The sequence below is a fragment of the Acanthaster planci genome, linkage group LG11 (genome assembly GCF_054643075.1).
Source record: "Acanthaster planci isolate LZ-2023a linkage group LG11, COTS_SCS, whole genome shotgun sequence".
Lineage (NCBI taxonomy): Eukaryota > Metazoa > Echinodermata > Asteroidea > Valvatida > Acanthasteridae > Acanthaster > Acanthaster planci.
Genome location: NC_141787.1, coordinates 3474370 through 3486616, shown reverse-complemented (window position 1 = coordinate 3486616; position 12247 = coordinate 3474370). Strand labels below are relative to the sequence as shown.

The window sequence follows — 12247 nt, the reverse complement described above, 5'->3', positions numbered from 1 at the left end:
TGTCTGCAAAGGGAAACATCTCGTGAGTAAGACCAAGATGCAGATACTGCTCTTACATCATGAACCCTGATGTAGTGTTGACTATGTTCAGAGCTTGATGGCCAGACTGGATTAGCAAATGTGGTGAACAAAGCTGTCAAGTGGGCAGTAGTCACTGACACCACTGGATGGTGTGGTCTTGTGGTAAGTGACAGGGTTATTGTCCCTCTCATGCTATCGTTTTAGTCAGGTACCACTTCAGGACAGGCACCAAAGTTTATCCGCTTCATCCTCAGGGTGCAAAGATATTGGAAGGATCAAGTGGTCTGGTCCTTTGTCAGGAAGAAAATTGAAGGAACGAGGTGAACACCATGTGGCTCCCAACATAGGCGGCCTTCAGCAACAGTGAGAGCCTGTAGTTCGCTGCCTCCTCTGGGGGTAACCGTTGTCAGGAGAAAGGCCAACCTGAAGCTGGTTTGCATAAGGGAGGCATCATTTAAGGCTCAAAGGAAGGACCAGAAAGCATGTAAGACCCTAGCTTAGGTCTCATGACCAGACCAATTTCCCAACAAGGGGACACTGGATGAACATATCATATGGAATTTCAGGCTATTCATGGTAAAGGACAGCAACAGGTAGAAAGGCTTGTGATAGCACCATGCGAAGGAATATATTTCTCTATGAGTATGTGTGGTTTTGAAAATAACCGGGAGTATACTCAGTGAGCACGCAGTCCGAAACATATCATGCAAAAGGTGAAAGAGTACCATGCTATTAGAGACGGTTCAACTGACTTTGAAACCAACGTGTATGGCAGCGAGGGCTGACCTGTAGATTTGAGTTGTATATGCTTGGAGCTCCGAGTGAAAGAAGTACATAAGGAAGTCTGTTACAGCACTCAGAGGAGCGTAAGTTGGAGCCAAAGCCTGACTGTCAAAGCACATAAGGAAATGCTAATTTCTGCTTTCATAAATTCAATAGGTGGGCAGATGATGTCCCCGTGTGGCCATGAACGGAGTGTCGCTAGAAAGTCCAGTCAAAAAGAAAGATCGTTGGACAATACCCAACAAGTTAGAAACAGATCGCCAAGAGCTGGATGAAAAAGATCTCTGATGGAGGAGGATGTCCGGGTGTCTGGAAAGGAGAACTCTCTTTTCACGTCCAATGAATTTACCGTGATAAGAGAGCAAGAAATGAAACAGGTCGGAGACCAGGACAAAGACTTCATGTAAATTAGACAAAGTTGGTTTCAGTCTTTATCGAGCAAGGAGTTCCTATCAGAAGGCTTGCTAAGTCGGATGCATAAGTTGTCTTTATCAGCAGTGTATTACTCCGGAACATGTGGAAGGAATTTGAAGGTGTTCATGTCAAATTGAAGGTAAGCATTGTGCTGTACCCTGTGTGGCCGCCAGTGCCCTGGCTGTGACAGAAGACTTTCAACATTTCTACCCATGCATGAAGAATAAAAGGCCAGCGAGGAGTCAGGCTCGGGCCGCAAGACACTTGCAATATGTACAACTGAAGAAGGAGCTTCCATAGGAGGTCACTCCAAGAAAAAGAGAACTCATTGTAGTACACGACAACCCTGACAGGAGGAAGATGCTAATATAATGCTAATAATTTACACTTGTGGAAAGGATCTTTGCAGACCCAAAAAAATCACTTCATTGTCCAAACTTGTGCTAAGGCTTAACAAGCAAAAGCAGGGCCCCTCTCCATTTCAATCATGCTGGGTCGTATTCAGAAGAAAGAGATGGTCCTGGTTACCGTTTTAACAAAAATAGTTGGCAAACAGCAGGCCTACTTTTGATGGAACTCGTAACAGTCACAGTAAGCAGACTTTGGACACACCCACTTTGAAGTAAACACATGCCTGGACTGTGTGCAAGGCTTGGCAGTGCTGCATGGCAGAATCTGTGGCTACGTGGAGCCATAGGCCACAGAATGTTCATTCTGCAAAACACAAGGTTGTACGTGGTGAGCCACAGTGGGAATGGATTCGCAACATTTATTCCAGAGGGCCCCTCGGGGAAACTCCTGCTGATTACAGGGTGACAAGGGGTGTGTAAAAACCCCAAAGGTTTGAAGATCGTCAGGTTCAGATGCCCAGGAATGTAGACTGGAGAGATGCAGCGGTGGTGTATGAATAATAGGCTCATGAGAAATTTGCGTATGTAGTAACTTTTGGGGTAGGTTCTCTCTAGTAGACCCAACCCACCCTTAATGTGGGGGAGGATTTTGCAGCATTTTCAGACTGGTTGCACTGGGTGAGTGGTTAATTTATGGACCCATGCTTCATTGTCTACTCAATTATTCCCCTGTGGTACTGATGAGTTTGCCATCTGTCACAAGTACAAATCAAAGTATCTCAATAGAGGAAATTATTTCCTATGAACAAAAAAGGGGGATGTGGTTTATCGTCTGAGATTCCTCTCACTCTCACACACACATTTATTCCCTCCTGTAGCAGAAATACTAATGATAAGACAAGTCTAAAAGGTATATATGCGAGAAGAGATGGCAACACCTCAAAAGCAAAGTTTGTGTTAGGCATGCCCTTAAACAAAACATACATACATATTACTATAAGAAACAACAAATAATTGTTGCTCTAAGCAATTATAGAGTAATTATTGAAGATGGACTATGAAAAAGTTAAGTTAATTTTCATGGCTACGAATATGATCAGAAGTAGTCATTGTGACAATGAAAATTATATTGCTTTACACCGGAAAGATCTTAAGTTTCCATCTAAGATTCCAGTGATTATCCATTTATACAATTATAAAACACCGATATGGAAAATGGAAAACAAAGAATCGTGGAATCATAGAAAAAATAGTTGATTAGGTTGAGCCCAAATACCTAATGAATTTTTACTATTTCACTTTGAATGAAAATCTGTGATCACTACTGAGCATGAAACTCAAAATGTTAGTGTGGTAAATTGAAAACTTAAAAAAATACGACATAAATCCCAGGAACGTGTGTGCAACACAAGTATGTAGTCAATTGTTATCACCAATAGTCCCACTGTTGATTATACCAAATAATTCATGACAAATGATCTGTGACCCTCCAATCAGATTGTGGGGATTTACACAGGAATTATATATTCAGCACTTAACAGTGAGAGAGGCTTTGAGCAAAATAAGACTGTGTTGTCCTGATGAAACATCTAAGAAAGAGCAAATTTTATAAGATATCATCATGTTTTATAAAACTTGTGGGTATTTTGGCTGTTGTTAAGGCACAATTTAATAGTTTCTATCCAGCATATAAGTTCATGAATGAAAACCCTCCTTGATGCTGAAAACAAAATAAAGCAAACAGAAACCAAACAAGCCAAACAAACCAAACCAAAACAAACGAGACGAACATTGTGTTTATCGCAAGACAAACTTTGAGCTGTTTTGGGGACTCTTTCAGGTGGGACATAAATGGACTTGGAATTGGCAGGAATCAAACCCAGTTCTCAGAGTCTGCAGCCCTGTGTAGAACTACTAGACCATGCACCGAGTTACACATACTTTCACCTCCAGGAGTTTGGCCCAGTTGAAAGAAGCATGGCCATTATATAATAGGGAGCAGATGACGTTATCGTTCTCAAACTTCACACATATATTGTTTACGTAAAGGTCATCATCTATACCAATGTGGAAGCAATTACAAAACCTTTACCACAGATATCTATTGAAAATGCATTTTTGGGATTTTTCTACTTGCCACTGGTAGACACTTGGGAATTGAATTTATATGGATTTTTAAACGGTAAAATTATCTAACTTTAATCACTTATAATTGGACATCAGATGACTTCATCATGATGTAATTGCAGTGTTTACATCCTCAGATAATGGTCTAAATATCCTCTGTTCTGATGAATTTTGGCACATACGTTGTAAGCATAAAGTTCATTGTATTGACCAATTTTCAAGTGATTCCAGCAAACCTTGCACACAGACATCAGCTAAAAAGACATATTTGAGATTTTTCATTGTGCCAGCAGAGGGCACTCGACTGTGTCATGATATTACCGGTACATGCTTTGAATAAAAAATACTCTCTGACTAGAGATTAGCTCTGTTGAAAACATCTTACATGCCAATTTCATAAAATAAGACACTTCCACTCTCAACCAGAAGCAAATATGAAGTTATTTTACAAACACAAGGAAATAAATTGATTAATGCTATCAAAAAAAAGTCATACCTTTGTAGTTCAATCATTTTTAATTGCAATGAGACTTTGTATGTTTTATTTCAATGTTTGTGTGATCATCTAAAAAGATATTGCTCCTCAAGTTAAATGCATGTTAAAGTTTCCAAAATGTAACTCATCGTGGAACATTGTATGTGAGTACAGCAGTGTTGTATTCAAGTCCTTCACCAGTCCAGTCACAAGTCTCCTTGAGTTGTCGTGTTTCTGATGTTCGATATGGCAAGATTTTTGTCTTCTCCAGTGGTAAGGCATTTTTTTTTCAGCATTTTTTGGTGGATTTGACTGCAGAATCAGCCTTCCCATTAGCCTTGCTGTTGTAGGGGAAATTGTGTTGTGCTTTATTCCCCACTTTCATATGAAATCATCAAAGTCTCTTGAGGAGAATGGTGGACCATTATCACTGACCAGGTGTCAGGTATGCCATATCTGCCAGTGATGTTTGAGCTTGCTAATGATTGATTTGGCAATTGTGCTGTGCAAATGATCCACCTCCCAGAAGTTAGACTTGTAACACACAGTGATAGGGTAATCTTTCCCGTCACAATGAAATGGGTCAATGCCAAGCTTTCCCAAGGGTCGCTCATGTATGTCATGGGACATCAGTGGGAGTTTGGCTTGGAATACCTCATACTTTCTGCATGTCTCACAGATGTCAATGCCAGGCCCGAAGACTTCTTCTCTCGCTCGCCTCAAAGTGCCTTCTACACCAATGTGGCCCAGTGTAGATTGTGTTTGATGACCTGTCTCATGGCTTTCAGAATGACAAGGCATTCACTCCAAAAAACTAGGCCATCATGGATGCAGAGCTCATCTCGGATGGAGAAATATGGAGAAATCGGCGGAGGAAGCTGTTTTTTGTGCTCTGGCCATCCTTGTGGATGCATTTCTTTAACAGCTGGAGTACATCATCACTGGCTGTCATTTGCTTGATGTTATGTATGCACTCTTCGGGTAGGGTCAGGAACTGGAGCGTATGCACAGTTTTAAACTCTTTTTGGCCTAGCACGTAGGGTAGGAACGATCTGCTGAGAGGATCAACGATGAGGTTCTTCTTTCCTTGAAGATACTTCACCTCAGCATTGTAGGTTAATGCTCACAAAAGCATTCCTTGTAGGCGCTGACGTGCATTGTCAAGGGGTTTCTTGACAGTGCTTTCCAGCGGTCTGTGGTCAGAGTAAACAGTAACATGTCACCCATATGTGTGTTGATGCCACTTTTCAAGAGCGAACACCACAACGAGCATCTCCTCAATGACAGCGTACCTGGTTTGTGTATCGCTCAGGGCTCGGCTGGCATAGGCAAGTGGTTTCCCATCTTGGAGTAGAGCAGCCTCGATTCCTGTATCACTAGCATCAGTGTGAATGACTGGTTCCTTCTCAGGATTAAAGGTAGGTCAGGAGTGGAGCTTTATTCAACAGCTTTTTCAGCTTGGGCAAAGACTTTGTCATGGCAGGCATTCCATAACCACTCAACTCCTTTACAGGTGAGAGCATTTGTGGGCTCTATCACTTGTGACAAATATTGGAGGAATTTTTACAGGTAGTTTACCATGCCTCTCTGTCAACATCGTCTTTGCTTGTTGGTGGCTTCATTGAGTACTGCCTCTATCTCGGCAGGATCAGCTCTTAGGCCAACTTTTCAGACCATGTGGCCAAGGAAGTGTACCACACGTACAGTGAAGTGAGACTTCTCCTTGTTGAGGACGACTCCCATTTCTTTGCATCGTCAGAGCAGTTTTTGAACAGATGATCGTGCTCCTCCAGACCTCTGCCCCACACAGTGACGTCATCTACTACGCAGTGGACACCCTGAAGACCATCTAGGGCTTGATGCAATCACTTCTGGAAAATCTTGCTGCTCATCTTCGAGCCAAATGGTAAGCGTTTCCACCGGAATCTGCCACATGGTGTGGCAAAAGTAGTGAGTTTACTAGACTGGTCATCAAACTCACAGTGCAGGTAGCCATCTCTGAGATCACATATTGAGAAGTGAGTGGCTTTGTTCAGCTCTGGCAGGATGTCATTCAGTACCGGAATAGTGTAGTGCTCCCTCATGAGGTATTTATTCAGAAGGCCAGGATCGATGCAGATTCTGACAGAACCAGATTTTTTCTTGGCTACAGACATTTGACTGACCCATTTGGTGGGCTCATCAACTTCTGCTATCATATCCCATTGCGTAATTTCTCGAGCTTAGCTTTCACAGCAGGTTTGAGTGACTCAGTAACTGTTTGAACTGTTTGTGTGGGACGTATTACAGATTTGGCATCTGAGCTAACAGTAAGGTGCACTCTTTAGCCAGGCAGAGCGCCAGTGACAGATGCATAAAAAAAATCAGGGTACTCACTGATAAAGTCAGCATGAGTCAGAGTAACACGAGGGACTTAAGAGATATTGTCATAGTTGATGGTGATGAGTCCCATCTGTTCAGCAGCTTTCCAACCAATGAGAGGTGTGAGGTCCTCCTCCACAATCATGAACTTGACTTTGTACTTTTTCTATGTTGCTGGGTTGTAACCTATGTTACGTTATGTATGTCCGTGTGTACAGTATGAGTAACACAATGCAGTAAAATCAGTCACATGCTCGACAGAAAACAGCCAAATATTATGCCATTTAGACCTGAAATTTTGTCAACATCAGGCAAACATTAGTTACAGAAGCTTCTGTGAATGTTCATGATGCTTACCCCACTGCCTTGTTTCAGCGTAGGTATGACAAATAATGACATGAGTGATTTGCCCGTTGTTATTCTTACTGTACATAAACAATCTATCAGATAATCTTACTTTAGCATTCACCTCATTGCTGACGACTGTCTTCTGTATAGCATGGACGAGGTCCAATTACAACAAGACCTTCACCAACTAGAAAGGTTGCAAACAAGCTAGGGAATGAAGTTCAATCCATTCAAATGTTATACCATCTCCATAGGCATCAGGGCACCAATCAAAACCATCAATAATTTTTGCGGTGAAAACTTAAGTAGTGTGAACAGTCTAAAATATCCTGGGATTCACATTACTAATTATTTTTCATGGAGGAAACATATACCTGAAACCTGCAAGAAAGCTCAGAGAGTATTACATATTCTGCAGAGGAACCTGTGGAGCTGTACTCCAAAAGTCAAAGAAGCACATTGGTTCGACCATTGCTGGAATATTCATCATCTGCCTGAGATCCCAACATGGCGTCTGACATTTGGTGTCTCCAACAGATCCAAAGAAAAGCTGCTAGATTAATTTCCAACAACTATAATAAAGCACCTGGCACCGTGATGAACATACTCAAGGAACTTGGCTGGTCATCCCTTGAGATACGATGTAAAACCAACAGGTCGTCCATGATGTTCGAGATAATAAGTTGGTCGATGTTCAGTCTGATGGTATCCTCACTCCAAGTGTTAGAATCTCCCAGGGTCAAACCCAAAAAAAAATTGCAAATCCATTCTCATACCAAGGTTTTTGACAATACCTTCTTCCCCAGAACAACATGCTTCACAATCTGTGGTCAATGCAACATCTGTGTCAGCATTCAAGGAGGCAGTTGGGCACTATTTTCCTTGATGGGTTATTTTAAATTCACGTCAATCTCTCCACGCGAGGCGTAAACCTAATACAGTTGGTGTGATGTGTCCCCTGGATGCTCTGCCGACTACACCATACAGATACAGATGAGTTTCACAAGTATTCATGCAAGTTCAGCACTTTGTGGAAGCAGCCATGTTTCACCTTGATGCAGAGTATAGTGCCCTCTTTAGACCAAATGGTGCATAGCACATATTGTCGCAGATTATTTGAATCAGCGCTCGCGCTTGATGTTAAACTGGGCTCCCATCTATCTGTTTCCTATTTCCCAGTTTCTTCACAGAACACAAATGTGCTAACATTCCTTCTAGATGACTGGACAAATCAAAGCTGGTGGTAATCTGACGACAGTTTCCTCTTTAAGAGTGTCTGGTTGGAGGTCCAAGCTGGGGAAGGATTGTCTTTGAAGGCCCATAAGAGCAACTGCTGAAGTTTGGTCATTCTCACAACTCCCATTCTGGAAATAATGGCACCATCAATGTCTTTTTGACAGAATGTAGTATGTACTGATGGTAAGAGCTAAAGTGGTAGAGGCTGTGGCGGTTGATAGTTCTGCCTTGGTATACAACACCTAAAACCACTAGAATCAGAAAGTTGATCAGACATAGAAAAACATAGAGAGCCTCTCCCACACAAATCGCTTCTCATTCTGTGGTTGTAGGGACAAACACAATATTTCACGTATTTTGAGAGGACAAGAAACATTATGGGGACAGAAAAATGTCCAAATAACTCAGTCCAAAAGAAATTGTCCCTTAATGCGGTGACATACACATACACCCACAATCACAAAAAAATTCATAACACAAAACAATCTAGTCGCATATTATGGGAACCACCCTTGTTAAGATATAGCTATTGTCGGAACCCATCATGTTTTAGGAACAAAATGCATTTCCAAGAACTTTAAAAGGAAATAATAGTCCCCTTAATGGGGGAAAGATTTACTTAAACACACATACACGTACAGAAACCATAGCAGAAGTGAAAGTACTGTAGGTATTACTCAGCAACACTTTCCCACAGTTCTAATGACTTAGTAGAATAAAAAATTAACAGCAATAAAACAGTGATACTCACAAAATGTATTGTTTGTGGTATGAGTTATGGTACTGAACTTCTGTTGCCACCATATCCTTGCCTCTGGTGCCGTTCTATATCTTTTGGTCACCCGGGGTCTCTGCTGCATGCTTTTCACAGTAGTCCACCTGTAACAGCCAAAACAACAAATTCATACACGTATCTAAATAAAAATGCAGTCATACTTTTTTAAAGAGGTCCATCATTGTTGCAATAAAAATAAGCATGCATTGAGGCAGAGGTATGTGGGAAAAAATCAATATTCTGCATATACTGCTGAGCAGATACATACGTGTACATACAAAAAGTAGAGTTATGCAGTTTTTGTTTTCAAAAAATTGTCTCTTTATGAAAAAAGTCACTTTGCCTGCTTCATACCAGCAGTCAGTAAGATGTTCTAATTTCTGGTTGCCAGATGATCAGTCCGCTCCACTTTGGTGTACAGCATATGATGCATTGCTTTGGAAGAATGTGTATACTTTGTTGCTCAACTGAGAAAGTTGTTGTAATTTGGCATAACTGCTATGGAGAATCTTCCATCTCCTGTGTGGCAGATGATGTTTCACTTTCTTGCATAGTGCAATGCTTTTTTTTTTAGCTCTACGCCTTGTTTTAGTGATTTTGGATACACCACGATATCTGAAACATTACCAATTAATAGCAACTTGAAATGAAGTTCTTAGAGGAAAAAAAGACTGGAAGATTTTTGTGCAAACTTTTACACTCTTTTATACAATGCAAAGTACATGTACATGGTTTATTCACATGCATGCTTATGTCAAACCCACAAGTGTACTCTTAAATATGGCACTCACCATGCTCACACAGTTTTGGAAACAAGTGTTGCACCCCAGGTAGCAAGAAAATTACTACTTCGAGATGCCCATTAAAAGTGATGACCACTGTAAAATGGACACAGCAAAGTGGACACTGGTAGAGTGGTGTAGGAGTCAATGTCCACGTGCTCAGAGGTCAAAGCATGGAGTCATAAATGACCCACAGATAGTTTTGGTTAACTGACAAGAATTATAAAAATCCAAACACGAAATTATAAACAAACAAGTTGGTTGTGTTGGGAAACACCATAACTTAGCTTAAAGTGAAATAATCATTCAGCAGCGTGAACATTAAAATATACATGAGAAAACTTGGAAATATTGATAAAAATCCTCAAGTGTGTAATTCTGGTCTGTATTATAAGGTTACTAATTTCAAAGCCAAAACATTTTGGATATTGATCATGGAGTAAAATTTACTTAAATGAAAACCCTCAAAGTCAAAAATTGATTCCAACATGGGTTGCCATACTTAACAAAGGAGTTGTTGAGACTCTCCAATAAACTAGGCCTTATCAGACCCTGGCTTACCTCTGTTTGGTTATGCTTGAGTTACTCTGGCCATGCTGTACACACACTGTGCATGGAAACTTGCTTCATGGCTCTTGAACTAAGAAACCAATGTGGGATAGAGTACCTGTGCTGGCTGATTTTAACCACTTGCTGCGAAGTGCCTTTGGAAATGCAGTGTCTAATGCCGGGCAATTTTTCAATATTTTCAGTTTTCAAAAATCTTCACAAATTCAAAATGTACCCGAAACCGTTCTCCTTGGCTGCAAGTGGCTAACCCCTCCAAAATTTACAGTTTAAAATATGAACTATTCCTGGAACTCTAGAATTCATCAAAGTCAAGGTGAACAGTAACAGTGCAGTGGAGACAATAAAGTAACAAATCCACATAATATCATAAACTACATGTATTCCCAGTACATGCACAAAGTGTACACAGCATATTCAGCTGGTAAAAGTTTGGTGGAGAGCTAGGGCATCATGAGCTTGTCAGCCTTACTTAGCCAAAAGAGGGCCAAGAAGAACTATTGCATGCGAAAGTGAATTTGCCAACAGAGACTTTTAAATACAGAAGGCTCTGTTTTGTGCTCTCCTTTGAATGATAGGGGCTCAAGCTGTCAAGAGAAAACTTGCTCAAACTTCCCTGTGACCTTAGAGTTAATTAACCCACAAGTGTCCTCAAACTCATTTCCGTACATAATTTCTGAAATAGTGATAACAAATAGATGCTACATACCTGTAAAAAGGACATAGTAAAGTGGACACTGGCTAATAGTGTCGGAATCAATGTTCACATGGTCACTGATCAAAGCATGGAGTCAAAATAACCCCAGAACAAGGGCCCAGACACAACCCTTCAGTTGCCCACAAGAAGCTACATCACTTTCACCATGTAGTCCTTCAACCATTCCCTGTCGTAACATGTGTTTTACATGAAACAGTTACATGGTACTGGGACTGCAATAAACAGTTGCTTATCAAGAAAAAATAGGGGGCCTAATCTATGCATCTACACTCTCCCCTGGAAATTTAAATGTTGTCCTCAAAATTTCTGTGCAAATGGATGACAGCTATAAGACATACAGTGCAACTATGTAGGGCCCAAATCAGTTCTGTGAGTCTCTGTGAAGATTCCTCCTGTCCAAACATACACTGGACAGCAGAAGAAACTTGAACAAAAAAGGTTTGCAGGTACACCATGTGGGAAATATCTCTTTCATGAAGAGGTGTGGTTCTAAAAGAACCGGTGAGAGCAGGTCTCGACGTTTCGGCCAGTGTACTCTGGCCTTCCCCAGGAGAGAATGAGCTAGACTCCGAATAAGCTGACTTAAATAAGCAGCTTAGGGGCGGCAACTCAAGAAGTTCCACTGACTGTCCAAAAACCTACCCCAGCCCGGAGGATATTCTATATCCAAAGGGCACCCCACCTCCCCACCACTACCTCGCCAACTCCGTAATCGAGTTGAGTTCCACAAACACACAGTCGTCAACCTAAGCCAGCACACCCTTTCACCTACAGAAACCAACGTCCTGTCCCTAGGCATGAACTTTGCCACTCCTCCCCGCTCCATCCCATCGGCCAAGATCATCCAAGCCACTGAACCAGCCCTACGCAGACTCAACAAGCCTGACGCTAATGACCTCCGGATCAAGATCTACCAAGCCCTTCAACGAGCCAAGCCCCCCAAGCCGAACCTATCCAAAGAAGGGACCCAAGCCCTCCAAGACCTTCGCAGTGACAAGAGCATCCACGTCCTCACAGCCGACAAGGGCAACGCTACCATTGTCATGGACCGCACAACTTATGCCAGCAAGGTTCAAGACATCCTGGAATCCGGAACCTACAAACCTCTCCACAAAGACCCCACTCAAGCCATTGAAAGACGCATCACCAGCAAACTCCTCGCCCTCCACCAGTCAGAAGCCATTCCCCAAGAGTTATACCGCCGCCTCCGCCCAAACAGCCTCTTCCTGCCCCAGATTCTTTGGCGAACCAAAGATTCATAAAGGAGATATTCCATTTCGGCCCGTAGTG

The 12247-nt window shown here is 41.8% G+C and overlaps 1 protein-coding gene across 14 annotated transcripts in view; it reads left to right on the top strand.

The window, feature by feature from the left end:
- Positions 1-12247, top strand: part of LOC110988614 (sulfhydryl oxidase 1-like) — a 133728-nt gene that overhangs the window by 102339 nt on the left and 19142 nt on the right. Inside the window, exon 15 of one of the 14 annotated variants that reach the window (XM_022252314.2) lies at positions 8059-8763. The exons of 11 other annotated variants lie outside the window; for them this stretch is intronic. In XM_022252314.2, the coding sequence (XP_022108006.2) occupies positions 8059-8126 (68 nt within the window). In that variant the 3' untranslated portion in view covers positions 8127-8763. Of the gene's footprint in view, positions 1-275; positions 522-3408; positions 4159-8058; positions 8764-12247 lie in introns of those variants that run through there. 2 more of the 14 variants (XM_022252315.2, XM_087143625.1) reach the window with 2 other exon arrangements.